The following is a 16,216-nucleotide window of genomic DNA, read 5'->3' on the forward strand; positions in this document are numbered from 1 at the left end:
CGGGGTTCAATCCCCGGCCCCGCCTGTGTGGAGTTTGCATGTTCTCCCCGTGCCTGTGTGGGTTTTCTTTGGGCACTCCGGTTTCCTCCCACATCACAAAAACGTGCATGAATTGGAAAATCGAAAATGCCCGTAGGTGTGAATGTGAGTGCGAATGGTTGTTTGTTTTTATGTGCCATGCGATTGGCTGGCAACCAGTTCAGGGTGTACTCCGCTTCCTGCCAGAAGATAGCTGGGATAGGCTCCAGCAAGCCCGCGACCCTAGTGAGGAGAAGCGTCTCGGAAAATGGATGGATGGATAATTATACACTAGGCACTATGCATCTCCCCGGACTATTAACATTCCCCACCCTCCTATTAACCACTACCATACATCTTAAACATACAGTAATGCACAGTAGTACTATATACACTATGTTGATTTTAGTCCTTGTAATATGTTTTAATGTTGTTGTTTCTTTTACAGTTTTAATATTTTATATATAGGAAGCGTTTATTTTTCTGCAAAAAATAAATAAAATACAGCATTCACTCAACAATTCCAATGCAGCCCTATGGGTGGCACAAGTCAGTGCAAACTGTAGGCCGGTCCCAAGCCCGGATAAATGCAGAGGGTTGCGTCAGGAAGGGCATCCGGCTTAAAACCTTGCCAAACAAATATGAGCGTTCATCCAAAGTATTCCATACCGGATCGGTCGTGGCCCGGGTTAACAACGTCCGCCACCGGCACCGTCAACCTGCGGGGCGCCGTTGGAAATTCAGCTACTGTGGGTCGAAGTCAAAGAAGAAGAGGAGGTGGAAAGCGGGTTCTTCGGCAGAAAGAGAAGAGGAAAACACAGAGCCTAGAACTGAATGTGGGGACTTTGAATGTTGGGACTATGACAGGAAAATCTCGGGAGTTGGTTGACATGATGATGAGGAGAAAGGTTGATATATTGTGTGTCCAGGAGACCAGGTGGAAAGGCAGTAAGGCAAGAAGTTTAGGGGCAGGGTTGAAATTATTTTACCATGGTGTCGATGGGAAGAGAAATGGAGTCGGGGTTATTTTAAAAGAAGAGTTGGCTAAGAATGTCTTGGAGGTGAAAAGAGTATCAGATCGAGTGATGAGGCTGAAATTTGAAATTGAGGGTGTTATGTGTAATGTGATTAGTGGCTATGCCCCACAGGTAGGATGTGACCTAGAGGTGAAAGAGAAATTCTGGAAGGAGCTAGATGATGTAGTTCTTAGCATCCCAGACAGAGAGAGAGTCGTAATTGGTGCAGATTGTAATGGACATGTTGGTGAAGGTAATAGGGGTGATGAAGAAGTGATGGGTAAATACGGCATCCAGGAAAGGAACTTGGAGGGACAGATGGTGGTAGACTTTGCAACAAGGATGCAAATGGCTGTAGTGAACACTTTTTTCCAGAAGAGGCACGAACATAGGGTGACCTTCAAGAGCGGAGGTAGAAGCACACAGGTGGATTACATCTTGTGCAGACGATGTAATCTGAAGGAGGTTACCAACTGTAAGGTAGTGGTAGGGGAGAGTGTGGCTAGACAGCATAGGATGGTGGTGTGTAAGATGACTCTGGTGGTGGGGAGGAAAATTAGGAAGACAAAGGCAGAGAAGAGAACCATGTGGTGGAAGCTGAGACAGGACGAGTGTTGTGCAGCTTTTCGGGAAGAGGTGATACAGGCTCTTGGTGGACGGCAGGAGCTTCCAGAAGACTGGACCACTGCAGCCAAGGTGATCAGAGAAGCAGGCAGGAGAGTACTTGGTGTATCTTCTGGCAGGAAAGGAGAGAAGGAGACTTGGTGGTGGAACCTCACAGTACAGGAAATCATACAAGGAAAGAGGTTAGCTAAGAAGAAGTGGGACACTGAGAGGACCGAGGAGAGGCGAAAGGAATACATTGAGATGCGACACAGGGCAAAGGTAGAGGTGGCAAAGGCAAAACAAGAGGCATATGATGACATGTATGGCAGGTTGGACACTAAAGAAGGAGAAAAGGATCTATACAGGCTGGCCAGACAGAGGGATAGAGATGGGAAGGATGTGCAGCAGGTTAGGGTGATTAAGGATAGAGATGGAAATATGTTGACTGGTGCCAGCAGTGTGCTTGCTAGATGGAAAGAATACTTCGAGGAGTTGGTGAATGAGGAAAATGATAGAGAAGGGAGAGTAGAAGAGGTAAGTGTGGTGGACCAGGAAGTGGCAATGATTAGTAAGGGGGAAGTTAGAAAGGCATTAAAGAGGATGAAAAATGGAAAGGCAGTTGGTCCTGATGACATTTCTGTGGAGGTATGGAAGCATCTAGGAGAGGTGGCTGTGAAGTTTTTGACCAGCTTGTTCAATAGAATTCTAGTGCGTGAGAAGATGCCTGAGGAATGGAGGAAAAGTGTACTGGTGCCCATTTTTAAGAACAAAGGTGATGTGCAGAGCTTTGGCAACTATAGAGGAATAAAGTTGATGAGCCACACAATGAAGTTATGGGAAAGAGTAGTGGAGGATAGACTCAGGACAGAAGTGAGTATTTGCGAGCAACAGTATGGTTTCATGCCTAGAAAGAGTACCACAGATGCATTACTTGCCTTGAGGATGTTGATGGAAAAGTACTGAGAAGGTCAGAAGGAGCTACATTGTGTCTTTGTAGATCTAGAGAAAGCCTATGACAGAGTACCCAGAGAAGAACTGTGGTACTGCATGCGGAAGTCTGGAGTGGCAGAGAAGTATGTTAGAATAATACAGGACATGTACGAGGGCAGCAGAACAGCGGTGAGGTGTGCTGTAGGTGTGACAGAAGAATTTAAGGTGGACGTGGGACTGCATCAGGGATCAGCCCTGAGCCCCTTCCTTTTTGCAGTGGTGATGGATAGGCTGACAGATGAGGTTAGACTGGAATCCCCGTGGACCATGATGTTTGCAGATGACATTGTGATCTGCAGTGAAAGCAGGGAGCAGCTGGAGGAACAGTTAGAGAGATGGAGGCATGCACTGGAAAGAAGAGGAATGAAGATTAGCCGAAGTAAAACAGAATATATGTGCATGAATGAGAGGGCTGGTGGGGGAAGAATGAGGCTACAGGGAGAAGCGATAGCAAGGGTGGAGCACTTTAAATACTTGGGGTCAACCGTCCAGAGCAATGGTGAGTGTGGTCAGGAAGTGAAGAAACGGGTCAAAGCAGGTTGGAACGGGTGGAGGAAGGTGTCAGGTGTGTTATGTGACAGAAGAGTCTCTGCTAGGATGAAGGGCAAAGTTTATAAAACAGTAGTGAGGCCAGCCATGATGTACGGATTAGAGACAGTGGCACTGAAGAGACAACAGGAAGCAGAGCTGGAGGTGGCGGAAATGAAGATGTTGAGGTTCGCTCTTGGAGTGACCAGGTTGGATAAAATTAGAAATGAGCTCATCAGAGGGACAGCCAAGGTTCGATGTTTTGGAGACAAAGTTAGAGAGCGCAGACTTCAATGGTTTGGACACGTCCAGAGGAGAAATAGTGAGTATATTGGAAGAAGGATGATGAGGATGGAGCTGCCAGGCAAGAGAGCTCGAGGAAGACCAAAGAGAAGGTTGATGGATGTCGTGAGGGAAGACATGATGGCAGTTGGTGTTCGAGAGGAGGATGCAGGAGATAGGCTTACATGGAAAAGGATGACGCGCTGTGGCGACCCCTAACGGGACAAGCCGAAAGGAAAAGAAGAAGAAGATTCACTCAACAATTCCATGAGATGGGTAGTTATGCGCAATATGAATATGAAAAAAAAAAAATCCGTAATGCTCTGAATCCGCAGTCGGTGAACCGCGATATAACGAGAAAACACTGTATGTGCTTATTGTGTCCCATGCGGGGCCCCTTAGAGAACGACTGCACCCACATTGAGCATCACTTCTGAGGTGGATCCCTTGCCACACCCTTGACGGCCAATATTGACAATGAGGTCTTGGTGCTAATGAGCACAAGCGTGCGGATGGGGTTGTACATCCCTTACGGGTTACGTGCAGTAACTGAAAGCTGCGGTGTATTGTGTGATATATTTGTTATAGAGTGGCAATCTACGTGTCCATGGTAGATATGCGAAGGCCCAATTGTCTCCTGAGTGTTCGGAATAGATCCGCTCCCTTGCCGGTGAAGTTGCCGTGAAGCGCGCAACAGAAAAAAAAGAACACCGGAAATAGAGCACTTACATTTTCAGGGTAGAAGACTTGTAAAAAACACCCAAAAACCAAGACACGTCACTCGGAGATTAAATATTTAACCGCGATTGATAATGTGTATTAATCCTAATACAAAGAACCGATAACTGATCTGAATCAACAGAAAACGTTCCCTCCAAAAGAGTAACATTTACGTTGAAATCTCATTGGCGGAAGTCACTAACCCTGCTTCAGGGCAGCGGCTAGGGCGGCTAGGGAGCTAACAGGGAGTCCGCTGCTGCCACCTCAACATGGAGTAGCAAGAGCTCAGCGTTCACTGCCGAGAAGCGGACCCCACAGAGAGGAATACGCTACATCCATTGATTCTATTTATCCTGAGATCCTCGCAAATGAGACGTCCGTGGACACTTGAGTAGGTGTAAAGTGAAAGACGGCTTTTATTTGAAAGATGGCGAACGACTCTCCAGCTAAAAGTCTAGTAGACATTGACTTGGCTTCACTGCGGGTGAGTGCTTCCGACCTGTTTTTGTTTTCTTCGCCTGTATTTAACGCAGCTCGACAAAACACAAGCCGTACCGTGTGACTAACGTGAGCGGCCTTCAATCGAGTAATACATGTTTCTCCTTGTCTCGGGCGAAGCTGTGAAACAGCGCTGAGCCGACGCGAGGTGTTGCCGCTGTCTGCTTTTCCTTTGTTCCACATGTATTTGGCACATGAGGCTTAAGCAGGGCGCAACAGCTGGCTCACCGCGCACAATGCTCCTCAGAACAGTGGATATATCCTTGTCATTATCACCCGCTCTGTCTTTTCTCTTCTAGGACCCAGCTGGGATATTTGAATTGGTGGAGGTGGTTGGAAATGGCACCTACGGACAAGTATACAAGGTTGGTTGGAGGCGCAGTGCGTGCTCTGTCCTGCAGGAGACAGATGATCACAACAAGCTTTTTTTTTTTTTTTTTTTTGTTTGGGTTTTTTTTGTCCCCCCCCCCCCCCCCCCCCCATTTTTCTACCACTTATCTCCATCATGAGAACAAAACAACTCGTTTGCAAATGGAAATCTTGCAGATGTTCCTATCAGACTACGTCGCCGATGTGTGCGCGTGGATACATGACATCACTTTGGTCTAGGCCCAATTGTCTGACCCTGATTTTAGAGCTGTTGTTGATTGTTCATGTAACCGAATGTGAGTGAATCGGACAGTCTGTTGCATCAGCTGTCTTACATCACCCACCTTACTGAAAAGTAGATGAGAAGGTGCAAATGGGGAAACGACTAATCATATTGCCTGCCATGCAGTCCCTTCTAAATAAGAACCAATTTTCATTTTCAGTTCAACTCCTGATGTCATGGTTCTCTTTTAGAAATTAATTTTGCTTGTTGTTGTGAGAAGGGAGACATGCATTCTATGTTTGGTCCAGGGATGGTTGTCGCATCAACATTGACAGTGCACATACATGTGCAATTTGTCTTAAATTACACTGCAGGTCCAAGTACCCAATTCCAAATTAATCCTGATGTCTGATGTTTTGGACTATATACGTGAACAAGTGACACATCCCATATGGCTGCATTTACATGGATGGAATAACAACAACACGAAAGTAAATTGGGCTGTCACTCTCTAATTTTTTTAGAATACATTTTCCTATTATTGGTTGAATAATCATTATCAATATTTTTTTTCGACTAACATACATTTTATTCTCATTTATGAGGGAAGGACTTCAACCCTTAAACTACATACATATGTTGATACTGCCCAACATTGCGTTCGTCTGCAATAAAGGTCTGTGTGAAATATTGGTTCCAGCGGCGCAAACATTGGTTCTGGAGCTTTTTTTGTTTTGTTTTGTTTTTGTTTTTTTTGGTCCTGGCAGAGCTTCGAGGCAAACATTTTTTTTTTCCATCAACCATATTTCTTAGGTTGACTTAGCCGAGTTATTCGTAAAAATAAAGCATTATCTATAGTTGAGTTGGTCTGGGGTGGCTCTCCCCATTGATTTAGATTACGCCATTGGTCGCAATCAATAATTATTTTGCTTATTTAATAGGGGTGTCCCGAACTGATCTTTGAGGTCGGACATCGGTCCGATGTCAGCAAATAAAGAAGGATCGGATCATACTGGATCTAAACCAGTGGTTCTTAACCTGGGTTCGATCGAACCCCAGGGGTTCTGTGAGGCAGTCGCTGGGGTTCGACGGAGGACTCGACACACACAGCGTGTACGCGCGTGCTTTATCCGTAAAAGCCTTTTTACACTGCATTTTGAATGCCTTGTTCATGCCGTTCAAAACGCAAGGGAGCATCAAAATTGGTGTTTACCATTGCGGCGCTGCACCTCGAGTTGAAATGCTTTCTTCTTTTTTGTTCCGTGCACACAAGGGGGTTCCGTCCCTCCAACAAGGTTAAGAACCACTGATCTAAACTCTCAGCTTTTGCCACGCTTATACAAGCAGTGCATTCCATGCTGCGCTCCAAGCACTTCTATCCAGCAGCGCCCGGATGGCATGCAGAGCCCACATGATCACAACAACAGGTAGCTAAGGTGCCATCATAGTAGCAAGGAAGAAGAGTGAATGTTGCTTGGTTAAAGTTGTTTATTGATACTCCATTCAAAGTTGCAACAGCAATCTGTGTTTTGATAATGTCACACTAGCATTGACAGGGTGTATCTGATCTCTTTGTTAACATGCTTTTTTTTCCTCCCCTAATTGCACTGCCATGACGATCCCATTTGTGCCACAAAAATAGAATTATCTCTTCCACCATGCTGTAAATCTAGCCTTAGGTACACTTGAACAATCGAATGGCATCCAGAACAAACACTGTATCACAAGTGTGGCATTACAAAGAATAGAAACGCTCAGATTTTTGTTGATATTGTCAGAAAACTAATAATTAAATATGGATTCATTATTGTGGTTGCATTATACAGTGGTGAATAACTGACCTGTTTCTTTTTTCTTAAACCTGTCCTGTTCAGCTGCATGGCCTTCCATAATGGTGGCTCTGTATGTCTGCTGGAACAGTTTTGCTGTGCAACAGGGGAGTTTGAAATACTCTCTCCTGCTTATTTTTTTTTTTTTATTATTATTCTTATGTTTATTGAAAATGTAGCTGGACAGAAAAGGGTTTTAGGGGACAGACAGAGGGATAGAGTGGACAAGGGGGCTCGGGGTGAGAACCACAGCAGAACAGTCGTGAGATAGTCTAGATATTTGAACACAAGGAAAATTACAACAGTTATTTGTAGATTGGGCGTGGGGGTGCTTAGGGACACCTGGTGAGGACATGCAATAACTAACCAAGAGAACAAGAGAGGACGGAAAAGGGCAGGACAGGATGTGGGGAAAATGAACAAGGTAGTGCTCTTGACGAGTGGTGCGGAGGGATTCTTTATTTGTATTATTTTTTTTTTATCTTATCTTTATTTTATATTTATTTTAGTCTCTAAACACCTATAAGAACCTGTGAATTGATATGTTAGTATAACCTGTGTTGTTGTTAGTGATCCCAGCACAAGTAATTAAAGCCTATCTATCGATTGATCGAAGTTATTAGTGAATGAACACCATGTCACATGCATGTTAGTCAACTGGTGTACAGAGTTGCTGAGCCGGCAAATCCATGATGGGTAAACCTGTGAAACTGAGCTGTTTTTAATAAATTGCTCTTTATGTAGTAGTAGTAGTAGTAGTAGTAGTAGTAGTCGTGCAAAGGCACTGGATGAGTCCGACTGCATTGCACAGCTCATAGCTCTATACGGCTTGCTGATCATTGTATTGATAGCTGAGTGGTCAGGTGACAAGTGATGGAATGTGCTGTTGGGTAGGGGTCTGTAAGAGAAGCCCCCCCTCAGTGGGAAACGAGGCGGGGATTTTTGCTTTTTTTAAAGTATTGTGCATTGATGGCATACGCTTTGGCGTTGATAAATCAGTAACCCTCATGAAAATTGGTTGAGAAATGTGCAAGTTACGACTTTGTATCCATGCATTGCCTTCTACGGGAATGTCGACCTATCCAGCATGGGTAGGCACGTCAGTTAGCCGGGTGGCTACAGCGCGCTGACGTATCTAGTGTTCATATCTATGTAACGCACAATAAAAAAAACACCATTGACAAACTAACAAAAATTAGCATAGAACTTCTGTCACTTATTTCTCTCAAAATAATGCATGTTGGTACACAAATGCTGTATAAACAATACACACATGCAATATAACAATACTCTCAGGCATATATTCTTCCAATTCTGTGAAAAATGAGTTATATTAACAATATTGAAGCGTGACTTTCTTCATTTACATTCTTTCAAGTCTCATTGTGTGCACCACAGTGCCCCTCAGAGGTTAAAACGCACACGGACGGGGGCAGTACAAACAACTTGAGCCTCACTACTTTATTCCCATCTGACACGACATTGTCGATAAATTTATAGGCTACTCCAGGCAGATGCATAAAGAAGTTCATGTGTAGTGCCGGACTAGTGGACAAAGTAAATGCTGTTCCCACCATATACTGACAGTAAATACTGAAGTGCACTTGAATTATTTAGCATTTTATACGTATAATATGGATTTATATATGAATATGTATTTTATATCTATTAATATTTTTTCATGGGTTTTATTGAGGTTATTTTTGAGGATTTTCTAATGTAATTTAATTAATTTTATTCAATTTTAGTAAATGCTTAGGTTTATGGTTAAACTCTATGAAGCCTATTGGTTAATAATAAATGGGTACATTTTTTTCATATCTACTGTTGCTGACTATTGTCGCAACATTCCTGAAAAGCAGCTCTTGGTTGCTTGATGGGGGAGGAAGTGTTGGGTGCAGATTTTGATTAACCATACTAAACAAAATAATTATTCAGTTCTGCATTCCACTAATCTGAGTGAAAGTTTCACTATAATACTGTGAATGAATCTGTGTGCATAGCCAGTATCGGTTTAAAGCCACTTCAACTACACACATAACATTTATTGCGAACTACATTGTTGTGCTTATTTGTAACCAGTAAAAATGAGACTTTACACCGATCGTATCGTCCTGACCGGTATTGGCCGATAATTAGCATTTTATGCTGATCGGCTTTGTCATAATTCGCCGAATTGACGTAAATGTCTGCAAAAGACATTTACGTCATGTCGCCATCGTGTACGGTATATTTGAATCCAAAAGCTAGTTTAGTTTTTGGCCTTGTTGTGTGTCTTTTGACGTAGTACTGTAAATATCATCTGATCGCCAATGAAGTTATTTAAAAAAAAAAAAAAAAAAACGTTAGCAGTGTGGGACAGAAAGCACGCCCGAGAGAGACAACAAGAAATGCGTGGATCAGACTACAAGACAAATTTGGTCTTTCACTTTTTTTTTGGTCTTTGCACTATGTCAGACAACTTCAATATAATCTTGTATTCCGATACCACCGCATCCTGTTTTTTACGATCACTGGGGTTTATCTTGTCAACTCAAATGCGACTGGATACACTCGTTACCATGGCCACAACAAAAACAATTGATCACTTCGTGTGTATTATAAGAACTAAATGGGGGGGGGGCAAAAACGTGTGTTGGTGGTCACCGGTGCTCGGGAGAGGACTTTAATTCAAGGATTGCTTGAAGTATGTTCACATACTTTTAATACGATACGGCTCGCAAGCAGGCAACAAAACGTTATGTAGCATAGCAAGCTAGTGCTAGCACTAACGGTTGTCCCGGCGTTCTGTCGAATCATGCTCTAAAGTTCCGGTATGTGTGAAGTAATGTAATTACAATAACATAATTTAATTACAGTAAGTTAGCACCCATTATTTCTGTAATGTTGGTTTGACCTGACTGATTAGAATACCTGACTAGAGCAGTGATTTCCAACTTTTATGGAGCCAAAGCACATATTTTAAAATTGAAAAATCTCACGGCACACCAACAAACAAAAGGTGGATACATTAATTATTGTATGTACTTCCTGCCATCTAATAAAAGAGCATTTATTTGTTCTTTCTGTCACTATTCCTCAAACGGTGAGTCAGTGTGCTGCTCTCCATGTTCTTCCCCCAAAACCTCCTGCGCTGCACAGAAACTCTTCCTTTCTTCCTCTTTATCAGCTGGTGTAAGACATAGCTGGCTTGGTTCGCTATCTCAGTTTCCTCGCTCTAGATGGAGGAATGAGGCATGATAACATTAAGGTTGTGGATGCTCCTCCTTTGGTCAGATTTTTTTCATTCTGTATCCATGACATGATTGGATGTTTCTTTCCAGCCCAGCAGTCCCATTTTTCTAGACTACTCTAAGAGGTGTGTAGCTTCACCCTTGCTCTTGGGATGAGGCATTTTCTTTTCTGGGAGTGTGCTTGGCATGACAAGCAGTGCCGTATAGTTCCTGGATGTACTGGTATTCAAACAGCAATTGTCAGTGAAAGTGTTCGCCTAAAACCTTACTGCCTTGGATTGCTTGTTCCATGGGATGGAGCAGAACCCCTGAGTTGCCTCCCTGTCTAATGAATAAATACTGTCAAGGTAATTGTTTAAGGTCCTGGGAGCCTGAGTGCTGACAGACTGTGCAGGGCTGAGGTCACAGTGTGGGGGTGTTAAATGTGTCACCCACCCTGCTCCTGTATTATGTCCATCCTTCTCTACTGGGAAAAATCTAAAAGACTGCATTTGTCTTTCCATTCCCTCATTACATTCATCCGAATGCAAAAAGTTTACATTCAAAACACCAGACACACACATTCTCTCTCTCTCTCTCTCTCTCTCTCTCTCTCTCTCTCTCTCTCTCTCTCTCTCTCGCTCGCTGATACGTCTCCTTTGTAGCCATCACCCCCATGATGACCCTCAGCCTAATGGGTGTCGGTGTTCTTCCTTGTGTGAATTTCTCCATATAGTTCATTGTGTTGCAGTTGAGACACAACGGCATTAATAGTGAGTATGCACTTACACACGTGGACATGGTCACGTGGGTTACACGTCCAATCGGGTGCATTTATACTCTTAAAGAGGAAATGGAGCTGTATCAGCCTGACTAAACGGCGTGGCTGCTTATAGCCGCCCCAAAACTAAATTTTAAGCACAACGGCTCATTAGTTTAAACCGAGACATGACCACCACAATATCGAGTCACTTTTGATATTGCAATATCATGAATATTGTTACATCCCTGATAGATAGATCAATTGCTGTGAAAAAGTATTGGCCGCCCTCTCCAATTCATATATTTTTGCATAGTTTTCCAACTTGAAGGTCTAAGATCATCAAACAAATATAATATCAGACAAGTATAACCCAGATAAACTTAAAATGCTGTTTTTAAATTATTTCATTTATTGAGGTATAAAAACTATTCAAAATCACCTGGCTCTGTGTGGAAAAAGAAATTAGCCCCTTATTAAATTATTAAATAACTGGGTAATCACAATTTTGGGTTAATTTTCACTGATTACACCCAAGCCTGATTACCTTCAGAGCTGTTCAATCAGTAAATCACTTAAAGTCTGCGACAAAAATATTTTAAAAAGCTGTAAAAAAATGACACCATCTAAAGAAATTCCAGAACAGTCAAGAAATAAAGTAATGGACATCTATAAGTCTGGAAAGGGTTCCAAAAGCCATTTCTAAACCTGAAGGATTCCAGCGAACCATAGGGAGAGCGCTTGTCCTCACATGGGGGAAAAAAAACAGTGGTGAAACTTCCCAGGAGTGGCTGGCCTACAAAAACTAACCCAAAAGAACAGCAATGATTCATCCAGGAGGCCACAAAGGAACTCAGGATAACTTCTAAAGTACTGCAGGCCTCCCTTGCCCCAGTTAAGGTCAGTGTTCATGACACAACAAAAATGGCATCCATGTCAGAGTTCCCAGGCGAAAACCACTGTGACCAAAAAGAACATAAAGGCTCATCTTACCTTTGCAAAGAAACAGCTGAATGATTCCCAAGACTCTTTGGAGAACATTATATGGACTGACGAGATTAAAGTTGATCTTTTTGGAAGCTGTGGGTCTTGTTACATCTGGTGTAAATGTACAACAGCATTTCAGAAAAAGGACATCATACCAACAGTCAAACATGGTGGTGTCAGTTTGATGGCTCCTTCAGGACTTGTACAACTTGCTGTGATTGATAGAACCATGAAATCTGCTCTTTAACAGAAAATCCTGAAGGAGAATGTTCAGCCATCAGTTTGTGACGTCAAGCTGAAGTGCACTTGGGTTCTGCAGCAGGACAACAATCCAAGACACACCAGCAAGTCAACTTCTGAATGGCTTAAAAAAAAGAAAAAGGTTTTGGCATGGCCGAGTCAAAATCCAGACTTGAATCTCATTGAAATGCAGTGGCATGACCTTAAAAAGGCTGTTCATGCTAGAAAACCCCCATTTTTTGCTGAATTAAAAAAATTCTGCAAGTAAGAGGTGTTCTGAAATATTTCCCCAGAGATGTGAACGACTCTTTGCCAGTTATCGAAAACGTTTGATTTCACTTGTTGCTGCTGGCAATATGGCTGCTGATATGGCTGTATTTTTTCATTTGTATTTTTTGATGATTTTTTTTTTTTTTGGTGAATATTTTGGAAAAACCCGCGAAGCACTGAAGCTGCAAAACGTGAAGCGTGAAGTGGCGAGGGAACACTGTACCGCATTTTCACGACCATAAGGCGCACCGTATTAAAAGGCGCAGTCTCTGTTACGGAGTCTATTTCTGTATTTAACACATTCATAAGGCGCACCGTATTATTGGGCGCAGGCATGGTAAAACATACGCTAGCATAAAACATACGGTAGCATGCAGGCTCGCTAAACTGAGTTCGGTTGTACTTTATTGAAGTATTTAACAATGTACTCACGTAATTTTCTTGATCAATCCTCATCCACAAATCCATCAAAGTCCTCATGTTCTGTATCCGAAATGAACAGCTGGGCAAGTTCTCCATCAAACACGGCAGGTTCCCTCTCGTCTCGTTGCCGTGCGGCTCCTCAGAAATGATGCCGGCTTTTACGAAAGCTTGAACAACAGTGTAAGCAGACACGCTAGCCCAAGCATCCACAATGCATTCACATATGGTGGCGTAACTCGCCTGTCGCTGCCGCCTATTCTTAGTAGCTGTATTCGCCATCTGTCATCCATCGCTCGCAACTTCACTTTGAACGCCTTGTTTACACCGATGTCCAGTGGTTGGAGTTCATTAATCCATTGCTCGAGTTGGTCTTCCAACTCGGGCCACCTTGCCTTGTTTCCGCGGAAACTCAGCTTCGTCTTCTTGACTTGGCGAAGCTCGTTTTCCTGCTTCCTCCACTTGCGAACCATTCGTTCATCTTGAATTCTCTCGCGGCTGCTCGATTGCCATGTTCCTCCGCGTAACTGATAGCTTGCAGTTTAAACTGTGCTTCGTAAGCGTGTCTCTTAAGTGCCGTTTTCGGGGGTCCTTAGCCAAACCGATGTTTTGCGCAATGCACATACTATATACCTACTGGGGGCGTGCCTTTAGCATCCTCCTTCACGCCCTGCAAAATTACTCTTACATATAAAACCTTTTTAAGGATTGTAGAAATAACACAAAGAAAAGGAACAGACTATTGTGAAAATGATATGAGTGGCACTTGCCAAGGGGAAATGCAACAGTAAAATTCACATTAATTTACAGTAAAAAAAAAAAATATCTGCGGGGGCCCGGGGGATCCCCACAGACCCCCCTACAATGTTATTTATTTTATTTTTTTGGTCACCTTTTTCATGCCTTTGGTGTTTGCATGTCTGATTCCAAAAGCTTCACATACACTTTCCTACAACTGTGCACACGCATGCAAGCATTAAATCTACAGTATGCAACAATTTTTTTTTCCTATGTAAATGTAACATTTTATTTATTCCGTATTAGCATCTGTCTATTGCCCTGTCTCCTTTCCACCACCTCCCTCCTTGCATCCTCACTTTACTTTGGAGTGCTTGAGCGGAGACGACCGTGGTAAATCCTAGATAACGATTGTAGGGGACTGGGTAATTCTCAGTTCTGCTTGTCATGTGCTGCTGCTTACCTTTGCCAGGTTCTTTCTTCACCTGGGATGCGTGACAGTGCGTCACATAAGCTGACTGCAAGATTGTGTTCTGTGACCTTGGTTTCTGTCCCAATGCTTTTGGCAGACTGTGTAACTCTGCTCGTCACAAGGAAGGTCACATGCACATTACTGACCTTTAAAAAAACAAACAAACAAAAAAACACATGCTGTGCGCATTCCCTCCCTGCCTACATGAAACAATATGGAGCTTAGGGTCGCATTGCACCCATGTGCCAAGTTAAAAGGCCAGTTGACTGATGCCTCCAGGTGTGCATCCAAGTATCAAACACCTTTAGGATGACATGGTTGTGGAAGCAAGCCACTTTTGGAAAGTTCTCGCTGAAACACAGGGTGGAAAATAAAAAGCAGCAAATTTTGATTGGTGTTTTGGTGCATCAGTTCCTGTCGCTCATGCTGAGTTTGGGAGCCAAGATGGCAACTTCATAGTGTTTTCAGCATCCAGCAACCTCCTGGGATCAAAGTGGAGTGGATTAAAGATGGAAGTGTCCATCTTCTCCTCTCTCCTGTCACCAAGCATGTGCGGGTTTTAAAATGATAGGTGTGCGTTGACTGCGTCATATGTGTGACTGTGTTTTACAGTTGTAGTATTTGGAAATTATAGTGAGATTTAATTAAACGACTTATGGCATTTCTTATTACAGGGACGACATGTCAAGACTGGACAGCTGGCTGCCATCAAGGTCATGGATGTCACAGAGGTAAAGCCAGACATTTTTCTTTCTGCATTGATTCAGGGTTTAGAGCTTCCACCTTTGTTTAAGTTAGTTTGCGTCACTAAACCCAATATCAGCAAGCCTAACAGGGATGGCTCTTGGCAAGATGTGAGAAACATAAGGCAGGTATTGGAATGGGAAGTGTCTGCAACTATCATTGTTCGTGCACTGTCTCCTCCAATTGTGGTTACCTTGTGTAGAATTCCCCGTTCGTCTGCCACAGAGATAAATTGCTCCGCCCAGTTTTCAGCATAGTGTCTGGAAGAGCTGCACGATATTAGGAAAAACATGACATTGCGATTTTTAAAAAATGTCTTATTTATTTTTTAACCTGAGATATATATTGTGTGGTGAAATAATACAGGATCAGTGTTAGGAAAGCTCATTTTCTACGCGAACTTGTTCAAAGTTCAGTTCATCGTTCCAAAAATGAACTACCGTATTTTCACGACCGTAAGGAGCATTTAAAATTCTTACATTTTCTCCAGGGCGCCTTATTATGCGGCGCGTCTTGTGTGCAATAAGTTCCAAAATCTGTAAATGTTGTTGTGACTTTGATGAGCTCTCCGCTTGACTGACTGGGAGCATTTCCTGCCAACACGCTGCTTATATAGAGGAAAGGCGCACCTGACTGAGGACAGCATGCGAACGTTAAAGGGGAAGGGTGCGCATGAAGCAGGACGCTAAAGGCAAGCCCCCAGTAGGTCTATAGTATGTCCACTGTGCAAAACATCGTTTTGGCTAAGGGCCCCCGAAAATGGCACCTACGAAGAGACATGCTTACGAAGCACAATTTAAACTGCAATCTATCAGTTACGCGGAGGAACATGGGAATCGAGCAGCCGCTAGAATTCAAGATCAACGAATCCATGGTTCGTAGTTGGAGGAAGCAGGAAAACGAGCTTCGCCAAGTCAAGAAGACGAAGCTGAGTTTCCGCGGAAACAAGGCGAGGTGGCCCGAGTTGGAAGACCAACTCGAGCAATGGATTAATGAGCAAAGAACAACCGGGAGAAGCGTCTCTACTGTCACCATTTGCTTGCCATCATTCCGGGAGGCTTGACGAAGGAACTCCAACCGCTGGACATCGGTGTAAACAGGGCATTCAAAGTGAAGTTGCGAGCGGCGTGGGAGCGATGGATTACAGATGGCGAACACAGCTTTACTAAGACTAGGAGGCAGCACCGGGCGAGTTAAGCCACAATTTGTGGATGCTTAGGCCGCATAAGTCACAGGAGTTGATGAGACCAGAAAAACCACTTCCGCTGCTTCTGCTGCTAAGAAGTAACAGTGC

The 16,216-nt window shown here is 43.4% G+C and overlaps 1 protein-coding gene across 8 annotated transcripts in view; it reads left to right on the plus strand.

The window, feature by feature from the left end:
• The first annotated feature begins 4,386 nt into the window (after window positions 1-4,386).
• The window catches only part of LOC133410816 (mitogen-activated protein kinase kinase kinase kinase 4-like), a 50,267-nt gene continuing 38,437 nt past the window's right edge, over window positions 4,387-16,216 (plus strand). For all 8 annotated transcript variants that reach the window (XR_009769584.1, XR_009769585.1, XM_061692363.1 and 5 more), the window contains exons 1-3: window positions 4,387-4,644; window positions 4,958-5,023; window positions 14,853-14,909. Coding sequence is in view for 6 of the 8 variants with exons in the window: in XM_061692363.1 (XP_061548347.1) it covers window positions 4,588-4,644; window positions 4,958-5,023; window positions 14,853-14,909 (180 nt within the window). In the remaining 2 variants the exon portion in view is untranslated. The remainder of the gene's footprint in view (window positions 4,645-4,957; window positions 5,024-14,852; window positions 14,910-16,216) is intronic.

This window comes from Phycodurus eques, chromosome 1 (assembly GCF_024500275.1).
Source record: "Phycodurus eques isolate BA_2022a chromosome 1, UOR_Pequ_1.1, whole genome shotgun sequence".
In the NCBI taxonomy this organism is placed as follows: domain Eukaryota; kingdom Metazoa; phylum Chordata; class Actinopteri; order Syngnathiformes; family Syngnathidae; genus Phycodurus; species Phycodurus eques.